The 14,297-nt window shown below is 39.4% G+C and overlaps 1 protein-coding gene across 2 annotated transcripts in view; it reads right to left on the minus strand.

Annotated features, from left to right (window-relative positions):
• gpc1 (glypican 1) overlaps positions 1-14,297 on the minus strand; it is a 265,310-nt gene that overhangs the window by 3,685 nt on the left and 247,328 nt on the right. For both annotated transcript variants that reach the window (XM_062976532.1, XM_062976533.1), the window contains exons 4-8: positions 8,230-8,395; positions 5,362-5,492; positions 3,037-3,156; positions 1,717-1,850; positions 760-935 (exon numbers count right to left, since the gene is read on the minus strand). In XM_062976532.1, the coding sequence (XP_062832602.1) occupies positions 760-935; positions 1,717-1,850; positions 3,037-3,156; positions 5,362-5,492; positions 8,230-8,395 (727 nt within the window). The remainder of the gene's footprint in view (positions 1-759; positions 936-1,716; positions 1,851-3,036; positions 3,157-5,361; positions 5,493-8,229; positions 8,396-14,297) is intronic.

Here is a 14,297-nt window from a genome sequence, read left to right on the forward strand (position 1 = left end):
TTTAGTTCACAGTGGCTGCATAGGCAAGTCATATGTCTACCTGATGTTTTAGTATGGTTTTTTTTTAACCATTGTAGAGGTTGGTGTTCCTTCCTTTTGCAGTATACAAAACTCCCAACATTCACTGTGTCATTGAGACAGCCATCCCTAATAGACTTTCAATTGGTGGTGGAGTACTGTGGGGGGTCAGAAAAGTGTCTGGCTTCAATATGCCCATAGCCAGGTGCAGGCTAATAGCATGATCCACTGAGACCTCTAGAGCAGTAGTTCTCTTGGTAACTTTAGATACATAAGTTGATTCTGAATGCTCAACTGAAAGTTTCAATAATTGTAGTGCTAGAAATTTGTAGCTGCACCTCTGATTACCCTGGCTATCAGTCCATTTCAGAGAACAAAGGGCCGGTTACCTGAGGAGCACCTCCTCCCAGAATTAGTTCCCTGAATCCTAAGGATGCACCTTCCAAATGAGATGAGGAAAGTGCTACAAGAGTGAGAGCATTTTAAAGGGTGGGCCTCCTATCTGTGGAATTTCCTCCTTCAAATAGCTTGTTTGGTACTTCATGTTTTCATTTGAAGTGCCAGGTAAAGACTTTTATATTCTCTTAGGCATTTCAACAGTTCTTTTAATATGTCTTCACATGTGCTGTTTTCACTTTTGTTTCATTTGCTGAGTGTTACAGACATCTTTCAACTATGGATTGTATTAAATCATGCCACTTTAGCGGCACCACACAGATTCATCTTTTTAGCAGCACTTACTTGTATCCTGGAAATCCACATCATTCCCGTTGTACGCATTACGCAATCGACTTGTCATAATCTTTAACTGCATGATTTGCTGCCGAATAGTCATATCTGGTTTGGTGACATCTACATCCACCTCTGGGTTATTGATCTGACTGGCTAGGCCATCTCCCATCACATCTGGAAGATACCTGCAAAGAACATATGCATCCATTGTTCTGTATATTTATGCTATTTCTGACTTATGGCAACCCTAAGATGATCTTCTCATATGGGTTTATTTGGCAAGATCTTTTGAGGGGGTTTGTCATGCCTCTGAGGCTGAGGAAGTCTGACTTGCCTAAGGCCACCACTCAGTGGGCGTCCATGGCCAAACAGTGATTCAAACATGTGCCTCCAGAGTTACAGTTCAACAAACAAACAACAATAACCACTCTAGTTGTCATGTGCATTCATATGGGAAGCCAATTCTGGAATAATAGACATCACTATAGCTAGTTTAACATACTTTTCTGGTTTGCATACTCTTTCTTCTCTCCTTCTGCTATGGCCACAAGAAGATTGGTTAGAAACCAAGAGATGGACGACTGTTTGCTTACCCACAGATTTTTTTTGCTAAAAGTCCTACCATTGGCTCTGCTTGCTTACTGTGATAAGAGAGATTCCAATACAATGGTGAATCCTGGGGTGGTGGGTGATGCCATAATGAGGTTCTATATATGGAACTCTTACTCTGAGTGCAAACATATAGGATCTTAATCTAAATTTGTCTAAACATAGATGAAGATAGGATCCCAATTGTATAAAAACACTTCTTCTTCACCAAGAGTGCCTTTTTCTTACCCTCTATCATGGAATACCACATTTCCAGGCTCCAAGGCATAAGGAAGCTGACACATGAGGGCAGACAGTCTATATAAGCAGGCTAGCTTTCTTTATATGGTCACTGACTCACATGTCAACAAGCCTTACCTGCCTTTGGTCATCCCATTCCAGCACCTTTCTTCATTCACAGAACCAGATGAGATTTTTTCATTGCAAAGTGTAGTTGGAAGGGCTACCCAGAAGTCTCTGATTTCTCTCAACTTTCCTTTGGCATCTGAAACCTGCCAAATAAAGTTGAATTAAAACTCATGGAAACATTGAATGTGGAAGCGTTTACAGACTAAATCCTGATTTTAATCTAGATGGCACAAGTCAATTCAGGGACAGCAATATTGCAATAAAAAGGATATACAGGCATGTGGTGCCTGAATGCTCATCTGTTTTGATATAGAACATGAATCAATTTACCAAACACGTTGTTTTATAAACTGGGCAATGGCTACATGCATTCAGTCAGCACCTATCCAGCTTGTGTGGTTTCCAGAATTCAGGTTCTAAAGAAGACACCTGTGAATGTTGCAGTGGAAAACACATATTCCATTGAAGTTCACATGGGCTTCACACCATGGCTGGTTCATATTCAGTTTACAATCAAAAATAATCCCAAGGTCCTTTGTGCTCAGGAATTTCATACAAAAAAAAGATCTCAAGATTATTGTTGATCACAGATTGAATATGAACTAGAAGTGTGATGCTGGAGCAATGAATATGAATGTTATTTTAGTTTTCAAGTTCAGGGAATTAACAGTCCCACTAAATGTTGTGCTGGTGGTTGGGCCCCACCTGGGCTACTGCATTCAATATTGAGCACCTCATTTTAAGGATATAGACAAGTTAGAAAAAGTTCAGAGAAGGGTAACAAGGATGATAGGAGGCATGAAGAACAAAACATATGTGGAAAAGCGGAAGGATTTGGGAATGTTAAGCTTTTAAAGTGAAGACTGAAGGGGTGACAAGGTTGAATTATTTAAATAATTCAAGGGCTGTCACAGAGGCCAAATTGTTCTTTGCTGCCCCAGAGGGTAGGGCCAGCTTTCAGGAAGGCAAATTTCTGTTGAACAGTTCTTACTGTCAAGAAGTTCCTTCTAATATTTAACAAATATATTAAATATTAGAAGGAAGTTCTTGACAGTAAGAACTGTTCAGCAGATTGAGTTGAAGCTTATTAGATGCCTTTGGGCCAGCTGCCCAGCCCACCGAACAAAGTTGCTGTGAGGACAAAATAATGAAGAGAGCATTGGTCTGGGATCCTTGGATAAAGGACAGGATCAAAATCCACTAAATAAATACTGCAGTTGGTTCTTAAAGCAAAGCCTGTATGTTTTCCGCAGACTCAACAAGCTGTCTAAACAACAAACCACACAAATTGTTTTAAAATATCTTTGAAGACAGACATTTCATACTCACAAGTTTTTCTGAGCTAAGCTGCGAAGGTTTATCTTCACTGACATATTTTCCCCGCTTCTTTTTATCTTCAATGTTGGAAGCTTTGGGGTTGATTTTAGGATTTCCACAGCCTTGAAAGGTCTGAGGGGAAAAACAAAGCTTAGGAGGCAGCATGTCCTGTATTTACATCATAGCAATACAACATTTTCTCTAGTTTGGAAATGTTTACACTACAACTCCCATATTCCCCAGTCAGAATTATGGGACTTGTAGTCCAGTGCTATTGCATGATATGTTTTTGGCCCAAGTAAAATCAAAATATAGGGTTTGCTATTATCCATGATTTTAGGTGTCCATGGAAGGTCTTGGAACATATCTCCTTGGTACAGGGATCATATTGTACTAGAAATATGATTAAACCCAGGCAACATAAGAATGAGTCTTGTCTATGCAGGACTTCTCAACTAGGGTTTCCTGGAATCCTAGGGTCCCACATGGGATCATGCTAGAAAAAAAAAACCCTTTCTCAGTTGTAGATGTAGTGGCTGGATTCCTGTAGGGTCTTTACATATGTGTAAGCACCACAGTTATGGTAATACATAATGAATTCCACACCCCCCCCCCCCATTTCCTTGTTGCTCAGGAAGCAGCTGCTTGTAATTTCTGTCTCTTCTAATGAGTGGTCATTATTATGACAGGCAGAAAAATGTTCCTCCTACTACTGGAAATCACTTGCATGAGGGAGCGTGGGAATGTCAACCAGTTGGTTCCCAAATAATAGGCAAATACAGCCCTGTCAATTCTAGTGGCAACTGCCTGGAAGGTGAAGACTGAAGGATCATGAATACATAGGAGTAACTATAATACAGACCAACAGTTTTTACACAGAGTTCCCTAAGACTAGAACATTGATTCAAGGAGTGGAAAGGTTGAGAAAATCTGCTTTAAACATTTTACAGAAGCTTCACAAATATCTTGTTGATTGTGCTCAGAATTCGATGTTCAACTAGTTTGCATGCCTGCATGTAACCTCAACATCTTGGATGTGCCTGCCCTTAACTTGTCATTGAAACAGACAATAATATAGCTAGTTCACTCTGGAACAGACTTATCTTGCCCTCATAAAACAGTGAAGGTATCATCTATGGTGTACTTTGGTCCTTATCAATCATTTGCACAGCAAGAAAGAGAGAGTCCAGTCTCTTTCTAGCCATTCCGTCTTAATAATTGTACATAAAATATTCTGGGTTTTGTTTTATGAAGAAGAATGGTTCCAGTGTTTTCACTGTAGCACACCTGTTTTATAGCTTATTACAGTAGTTATTATTACAAGTCATTTCTTCCAGGGGCATAAAGAACATGCAAGAACAATGAAAAATACCTTCTGAGAGGTAGAGATTAATTCATTCCCATGTGCTCTCTCTGAATTGATGGCTCTATTTCTACATTGTATTAGCGCTATATTTTCAGGGCTACTGTTATATTACTTCTCTCTCATCTCCACCTCTCTTTCTCCCTCCTGGCCTATCAATGACTTATCTATTTGCCAGTCTGTTACTGATTCATTCTCCATCAACATCTCTTGGTTGCAGATTTTAGGAAACAGGAGAAAAAGAGCTGGGCTTCAGAACACAAATTATTCTGTTGTTACTATCACTCTTAGCTGTATAGGGAACTGAACAGTCGTATAGGGAGCTCACAGGGTTAAAGTGTCACATTATATTCAGAACTGTCACTGAAAATATTTAGAAATGAAGAGATGAGAGAAGGACATGTGAAATTCTTAGACGTTGTCACAGTTCTGAAATTAGAAGTGAGAAAGGTTCTGAAAAAGGTGTATGAATTTAAGAAGATGATGTTGTTTTTCAGCCAGTGGAAAAAGACCAATTCAACTGGTCTTCTTCTCAAAAATGGGGCAACCAATATGTAGCACTATCAACGGAAGTTATTGGATATCCATCACTGTAGCTTAGGGAGCAATAAAACTGACATGCACAAAAAACTCTTCTAGGAGAGATGGGAATTGTGCAGCTTTCCAAATGTGTCCAGAGTGTAACTCCCAGTAGCCATATCTAGCATATCCAATGGTGGAGAGTTGAAGATTGCAATCCACTGACACCTTGGAGAGCTGCATGATCCCCAGACCAATCATACAATGTGGATAAAGCTATATGATATAACAGCAATGCTGAAATTCATTAGGTTTGGGCTTGGTGTCTGTCTGGTTGGGAGACAGCTTGGGGCCATCCCAGGTAGCCATTTCAAATTCTATAGAAAAATATTAGGCTAAAAAGAAATACAATAAAATCAGGATAGATGTTAGGCTTACCACAACTTGACTCTTACCTTTGTTGTTATTGATTCTCTGTTCTCTTGCATGTTAGAAATGGCTTCTGCAATCCTGGTATGAATTGTACCAATGACTATGTCTACATTGGATGGTCCATCAAAACGGTCAGCTACCATGAGCAGTGCATCTAATAGAGCAGATAACAAATAGGGATTATTTAACAATATATAATGTAAATAATGTATCAAAATTTGATTGAATAATGTTATAGAACAATAGCAGACCTACAAGAGATCTCAATAGGATACTTCATGTATAGTATGACGATCATATCTGCAGGGGATACATGGGTAGCTGAAAATGCTGATAACAGTGAATGCTATATTTTGATGATACTTGAGCTGGAAATATACCATAGACTCAAGATGGAGGATCTTGAGAGGCCCACAAACAGTTCCATAGGGAATTTTTTTGTAGTGTGGGTAGTGAAACCATGGATATTGACTTTGTGGATATAGGGGTTGTGCTGTACACATTTACATCAAGGAATAATATTTATTTATTGATTGATTTATTTATTTGTTTATTTATCTATCAGAAGAGACTATAGTGATATTTACCTAAATATAAATGCCATTTGGTTTATAGTAGAAAGTGTATTAAAATATTTTTTTTATAAATACTTGCATCCAATCTTTTGAAACCTTTGCTAGGATGACTATGGATCATCATATAGAATTCAGCCTATGGAATTATAGCATTATATACATCTAAGGGGAATACTTTGTAAAAATGTAATGTACAGTAGAGTCTCACTTATCCAACATAAACGGGCTGGCAGAACGTTGGATAAGCAAATATGTTGGATAATAAGGAGAGATTAAGAAGAAGCCTATTAAACATCAAATTAAGTTATGATTTTACAAATTAAGCACCCAAACATCATGTTATACAACAAATTGGACAGAAAAGGTACTTCAATATGCAGTAATGCTATGTAGTAATTACTGTATTTACTAATTTAGCACCAAAATATCACGATGTATTGAAAATATTGACTACAAAAATGCGTTGGATAATCCAGAACGTTGGATAAGCGAATGTTGGATAAGTGAGACTCTACTGTACTTCTTTTAATGGTTGAATCAATGACACCCATACTCTCAGAGAATCCCTAATCTAAATATAGTTCATGCATAGTCACATGCAATTGTCATTACATGGTGGGTCTCCCATACAGATGTAAACTGATAGAGATGGCAGCCTCAGAGGTCCAACATGCTACAAGTCATACTTTGTGCTATCATGCTATATTGAAAACATAGTGGTTTTTTTTCAGGGAGAGAAGTAGGGGTTCCTACAAAATTTTATTTTCAAATTGTTTCTCAACAAAACTGAGCAACAACAGCATACTTTGTAAAAACAGCCCAAATCTGAAAGCTGCATGTCAAATCTTTAAAACCATGCCTACTGCTTCAGAAATCACAAGATAACTACAAGGAAATATTGCAAAGCCTTTTTCCTTGATAACCACAGCAAATGTTTAGTTCACTTTGTGGACCAATATTAGTCCTCCATGAACTTTTGTAAAAGGGCAGATACTTAAGAGTTCTTGAGAGAAAAAAGGAGGCACAGCTCCTTAATGTCATTTAATTTAAGTCCGTTTTCACTAGGAAATTAGTTAATTACTTTAAGCATGGGAGGGTTTTCAGTGGACCAGCTTTCAACTAAAGGGCATCCACCTCCCTTTAATCATCATCCCAAAGCTAGGTTTTTTAGCCCTCCCCCACAAACAGAGGGAAATCTAGGGATCACTAAGAGCTACATGCCCATCACAGCTCAGTATTAAATCAAGCTGTACCAAGGCCAGCTCTGAAATCCTTCAGTGCTTAAAAGCATCCATTCCAAGAGTGTGGGAGGCTGTAGTGGAAGTTTGTACTTAGTCCTAACTCCAAAGCAATGATGGGAAACATCTGGGCTTCCTGTGGTGGCTGGCAGCTCTGATTTTATCCTGGATGTTAAAGAAGCTACCTATGGTGCTGCATTTATTCGGGGAACATAATATAGCACTTCCCACAGTTCTTTTTAAAACTCTGACTTATGTTTGGAGGATTCACTGCCACATTGACATAAGGACATACCACATACAGCTGTAGCTTACCAGATACTGAGGTACTTCCTCATTACTAGCTCTGTTGGGTAGTGCTGATGAAATTCCAATAACACTTGGAAGGCCACAAGCCTCTAGTCCAAGAATGCGTGGAAGGCCATATCCGTACTCTATGGATGAAGTGGCCATTAAAAGGCACACAAATTGATAGCGAGTGAATCCCTCACAGAGAGTTGTAAGTCTGAACCTATCTCTGTCTCATTGTGCTTCCTTAGTCCCACTTTTAAACAGTGCGGCATCTCTGCCACACAACCATAGTCATGTTATTGGAGAGAAGGAGAATCAACAGAGACATGTCCAGGACTTCTCCTATAGCTGTATGTAGCTACAATATGCGTCTAAAGGGATCTCTATGGGTTCTTGGGATGTCCATCAAATGATGTCCTTGTAATACATTGAGTTCCAGGAAAATAGCTAGATCTGTTTCTGTTGATCCTCCATCCCTAATAACATGGATATAGCCATGTGGGTGGGGTGGGGGGTTGCAACCCTAAAAGGTAGGATTGGGAGAAGATCTTGATCATTGTGCTGCTGGTAAAGAATTCCAATCTCCTCAGTGAACAAAAATGTGAGTTGTGGAGGTATAAGACTGACTTATGCCATCAAATTTAGCAAAGAGGATTCTGAATATACTGATCAATTTCTCTGCATGGTCTCTCAACTGCTGTCTTGATCAAAAGGTGGGACATGCACTACATGAACAATCAAAGCCAGAGTGGAAAGTATTTGAAAGTCATTTGTCTGTACCTCTTACCTATTAGGTTCTTCCATTCTGGGTCAAGGTCTGCTTGATTGGCCACACAGCCTTTCAAGACATTGCGGCAGTAGCTGTTACACGGTTTTACATTCGACATACCACGACAATGGGCACAATACATCAGCTTCATGATGGCCCGGCTGCAATACTGGCTCAGTGGGACCTTTAAAAAAAAGTGATTTCTTAAGTTAATGTTGTTTTTCTTAAAAAAGAAACAAAGATGTTTCACAATACAAAACATAGAATATATATATATATATATATATATATATATATATATATATATATATATACACACACACACACACACACATACACACACACACACACACACACACACACACACACACACACACACACATATGTATATATACTTGTAAACCGCCCTGAGTCCCCTTCGGGGTGAGAAGGGCGGTATATAAATAGCACAAATAAATAAATAAATAAATAAATGGGAAAAGAGCTTTGAAAATGGATAAAGGCTGTGAATGGGGAGCAGACTAGGGAACAGGCGGGACAATGTGGAATATTTTACAGATGGTTAAACTTGTTAAGCAGAGAAATAAATGGTTGATTCAGAAAATCCAGAGATGAGACCCATTTATTAAAAAATTAAGTCCGTTTTTGGATGTGAAACAAACCAAAAAAATAAATGTAGTTATGGGTTTAACCTTCATGAATTTGATTATTCACAAATTATTTGCTGTTTTCTTCACTTGGATGGGTGATGGGAAGGTGATGATTTACTAAAATCTCTTATCATTCCCTCATTGTATTTATTATTAAAGAAGCTATTGAGAGAATAAATTAATCCCAACAAGAGTCATTGGCCATGTTAGTTTGGGAATTCTGGGGACTGCTGTAGTGATGACTATCCTACTATGACATTAAACTTTGAAAGGAACCCAAACACATTTGTACAAGAAGCCACACTGCTTGTAGAACAGTGGATCTTAGCTTGTGGGTCCCCAGGTGTTTTGGCCTACAACTCCCCGAAATCCCAGCCAGTTTACCAGCCGTTAGGATTTCTGGGAGTTGAAGGCCAAAACATCTGGAGACCCACAGGTTGAGAACCACTGTTGTAGAAGGTTATACAAGTAGTTATTCTTCCATTGAGTAAATGTACACTTGATCCTTAAAGATTCTAACTATAAGCTATAAATGGTTGTACAGCTAACCTTTCTGATCTACAGTGTCAATGTATACTGAGCATGTTTGATCAGTAAGAACAGTTATGGAAAATGTGGGTTTGATATTAGCAATTATTGGGAAATGGGGTTTCTGTGTGTTTTCCAGGCTGTATGGCCATGTTCCAGAAGCATTTCTCCTGATGTTTTGCTCACATCTATGGCAGGCATCCTCAGAGGTTGTGAGGTATATTAGGAAATGTACTGAAAATAAAACTGCCAGTAATGTAATGTCCTTATATAATTCATGACACAACAGCATACATAATACTGTTGCAATAGTCCACACTTTTTTCATACCAGTCACTTCATCTCAGCAATTGGAATTACTGGAGAGACAGCAATGTACATCATCAAACAAATCACTGAGGCATTTACTCTATAGGAAATACTGAAGCATTTTCCTCTATAAGGAATAACAAATACGTTCTTTTCAGGGCAGGGAGGGGCATGATGGATTTTTATAGAATTATGAATGGTGCATAGAAATTGGGCACAGAGATTATTTTCATATAACCTGAAGCCGAACCCTTCCAAGACACAAGTGTGTGCTTTCCAGCTACGTAACCGCGAAGCCAACAGGAAACTGAAAGTTACTTGGGAAGGCCAAGAGCTCGAACACTGCTTCCATCCTAAATACCTTGGTGTCACCTTAGATCGAACACTAACATATAGGAAACACTGCATGAACACCAAGCACAAAGTAGCTGCACGCAATAACGTCCTGCGGAAACTGACTGGCAGCGCATGGGGTGCAGACCCACAAGTAATAAGAACATCAGCCCTGGCCTTGTCTTTCTCAACTGCAGAGTACGCCTGTCCTGTTTGGCACAAGTCTGCCCATGCAAAGCAGGTGGACATAGCACTGAATGAAACATGCAGAATCATCACGGGATGCCTTAAACCTACACCTGTTGATAAACTCTACAAGTTAGCTGGCATTGCCCCTCCTGACGTGCGACGGGAAGTTGCTGCTAATGGTGAGAGAAAAAAGGTCGAACATTGTGAAAGCCACCCACTGCATGGCTATCACCCTCCTCCCACCAGACTCAAATCAAGGAAGGGCTTCATGAGAACCACCACTCCTCTTGATGTTCCTCCAGCAGCAGCAAGGGTGTCTCTCTGGGCAGCTAAACCTGGCAATCCCAACTGGATGGCCCTCCGTGAGGGTCTTCCTCCAGGGGCAAACCAAGAATGGGCAACTTGGAAGTCCCTGAACAGACTCAGAAGCGGAGTGGGCAGATCAAAAGACAACTTGGCAAGGTGGCACTACTTGGAGGAATCCTCCACCTTGTGTGACTGTGGAGCTGAACAAACAACTCAGCATATGTATGCTTGCCCACAATGCCCTGCCTCATGTACGGAGGAGGAGTTGTTTAAAGCTACAGACAATGCGGTTGCTGTTGCCCGCTTTTGGTCCAAAACTATTTAGTTGCTTGTGATTCCTTCCCCCCCCCCCCCCATTATTTGAAATGTACAATGCTTTTGACACGAAATAAATAAATAAATTTTCATATACAACATTAGGTTGAGGACAATTGGCAAGAGAGTTCAAGGAAGATAAAATAAAGTGTTTCACCACCTTGCACTATACAAGTATTTATAGAATTGTCAACTGCAGGACGTGCTGGTGGACATCTTAAATGGCTTTGAAAGATGATTGGACAGATTCATGGTACTCATACGAGTCCCTCATGTCCATAATTAGTATTCTGCAAAAGGTCAGGTACTGGAATTACAATTTAGAAAAGTTTTTTTTTCCAACCACCAACTCTCCTTTGCTGACTGGGAGAGTCTTGGAGATGTGGTGCAAAGAGCAAGACAATGTCAGGAATGGACAATTGCCTTGATACCTGTTTGTGAACTTCTCAGTAAAACAGTGGAATTTATGTACACACTCTGGTGTGCACAGCATCCCCAATCCATCCACATTTAGCTAGACAGTAGTATAGGGCTCTGCCCACTTATGCTTCATTTTATCTAAATCCTTACAGTCCATTTTGGTTGTCACTGGGTGGCGCTTTAGTTCTGCTGCTAACAGAAAGGCAATAAAAGGTGCATTTTTTTTAAAAAATCAAATCAAACAAACAAACAAAAACAGCATCCACATGTACAGACAAATCAGCACCCACTTCACAATTACATTACAACAGCAAAGCCAATTAAAAGTGTTGTTTAACATGCAAGATACTAATTTAACTCTCAAGGTTGATTAATTGTCATTACAATGTGAAGTAAGGGTGACAAACTGGAAAATTAATTTTCTAGAAGGGCAAAAACAGGAAAGCATAAGGCCATTCAGGCTGATAAGTAGTTTCCTACTAGAAGCACTTTTGTCTTATCTGTGAATCTCTTTTCAAGGATCACATTAGCTTGCTCTGGTAGAGAAGATCTCTATTCTTGCTTTCATTTGGAATGTCTCCTCTTCCAGGCTCACAATAAAACTCAAGGTGAATATCAGAACTTTTCAAGAGATGATGCCATTGAACAAATATTTTCACCTGCAACTAACATGGGTATTAAAGACTTCTCACAAATGAAGGTGTTAGGGAGAACATATAAGAAAAACATTGGGAAAAAGTGTCTCCATTGAAGCTTTATCACCAATCCTCATTTCCAAAACAAGCTAAATTTTTCAAAATCCAATTCTCACAGGAACAGAAAGTAAGGTGTGGTCTTCTAAATAGGGGCACAGACAGAAAAACAAACACCACAGGGGTATTAACTCTTCCCTATGCTATCCAAGGTATGTGTGTTTGTGTCTGTGTCTATCACTGAATGTGAACTTTTCCCGGATTCAAACTGATATTAAAGCGGGCACATATTTTAGCGGATAAAATGACAAAACATGTCACTCTGTATTTTACTTTCTAATAAAGTTCTTAGAATTATATTACATTACATGGCAACATGTCAATACTCTGTAGTGTTACCCAACAATGCTGGCAGAAGAAAACTATGTGAAAGAAAGCCAGGTTTCCATTCCCACCCAATTCAGCATCATCCCTCCTGGAAACTTTGACAATGTTGGATTGTAAAGAAGTGTAAAGGTACGATACATCATGATTTTCACCATATGAGAATAATGTGAAGAAGGACCCTAAATATGAAATTGAGTCATGATATCCACAAGCAAAATAAAAAATACAACATGGAATTAAATTTTAAGCTTATTCTCAGAATGGTTTTAGGTTATATTGCATCTTAAATCCTGAACCATTTCTAAAACATGGATGGATGAGGACCAAGACAGACTAATACTCCAGAGTGCAGATATATAAACAATCTGAATCCTAGTTTCATATAAATGTAAGTCTATGGATGTCTAGTCAGAGCACTTACTGACTTTTGGATATAGGAAACACTGCATGAACACCAAGCACAAAGTAGCTCCATGCAATAACATTCTGCAGATACTTACTGTCAGCACATGGGGCGCAGACCCAAAATTAATAAGAACATCAGCCCTGGCCTTGTCTTACTCATCAGCTGAGTGTGCCTGCCCTGTTTGGCACAAGTCTGCCCATGTGAATCAGGTGAACATAGCATTGAATGAAACATGCAAAATAATCACAAGATGTCTTAAACTTATACTTGTTGATAAACTCTACAAGCTAGCTGGCATTGACCCCCCTCCCCGATGTGCAATGGGAAGTTGCTGCTAACTGTGAGAGAAATAAGGTCGAACACTGTGAAAGCCATCCTCTGCATGACTATCAGCCTTCTCCCAGTAGACTCAAATCAAGGAAAAGCTTCATGAGAACCACCACACCTCTTGATGTTTCCCCAGCAACAGCGAGGGCATCCCTCTGGGCAGCTAAGCCAGGGAATCCCAGTTGGATGGCCCCCCACGAGGGTCTGCCTCCAGGGACAAACCAAGAATGGGCAACTTGGAAGTCCCTGAACAGACTCAAAAGTGGAGTGGGCAGATCAAAAGACAACCTGGAAAAATGGCACCGAAAAGAATCCTCCACCTTGTGCGACTGGAGCAGAGCAGACAACTCCACATCTGTATGCTTGTCCGCAATGCCCTGCCTCATGTACGGAGGAAGAATTGTTTGAGGCTACAGAGAATGCGATCACTGTTGCCCATTTTTTGTCCAAAGATGTTTAGTCACTTGTGCTCCTTCTATTTTTATCAGTTTAATACTAATTTATCCAGTGCTTTTGATACAAAATAAATAAATTGGCTTTAGCTACATAGGTTAAGGTTTTCCGCTGACATTAAGTCTAGTTGTGTCTGCCTCTGGTAGATGGTGCTCACCACCGGGGGCTCCTAGCTACATATGAATGCATATTTTACAGGTGTCATCTTAAAAAAAGGGCATTTTTAGAAATAAGGCAAGCTTGCATCTCTGTACATGCCTAGCTCTTATTCACATTGTCTGTATTCCCCCACACCCTTTCTTTTATTTCTTCCCTCTTATTATTTCACATTTATTTTCTTTGTAATTATATTTCTTAAAAAATCTAAGGGTCTTATCATGGATGGATCCTGCAGATTTTTCTTCAGATTTATTGCTGTTTTGGCAGAGATAGAAGATATGCCAGTGCTGGATTTCTTCCAAGTAAGCTCTGCTTTATAATGCAATCAAACCGCAGTTAACAAAGAATAAACTATAGAAGCAGTCGAAGGTGAAATACATCTATGCCCATCACAAACTCTACAACATAGTGTTTCACAGAAATATTCAGGCATTCTGAGTTAGCAACAAAGCTTTAAAGATATATTTTTATAGCACTTGCATTGGAAGATGGATGCAGTTGCTGGATCAGACTCTCCAATACAAATACATCATCCAGATATCTTGGACTAAATGAGGTTCTTGGGGAAAAACTCAAAACAGTGGCTATGAAACATGATTTCTTAAATTTTAC

The sequence above is a fragment of the Anolis carolinensis genome, chromosome 3 (assembly GCF_035594765.1).
Source record: "Anolis carolinensis isolate JA03-04 chromosome 3, rAnoCar3.1.pri, whole genome shotgun sequence".
Taxonomy (NCBI): domain Eukaryota; kingdom Metazoa; phylum Chordata; class Lepidosauria; order Squamata; family Dactyloidae; genus Anolis; species Anolis carolinensis.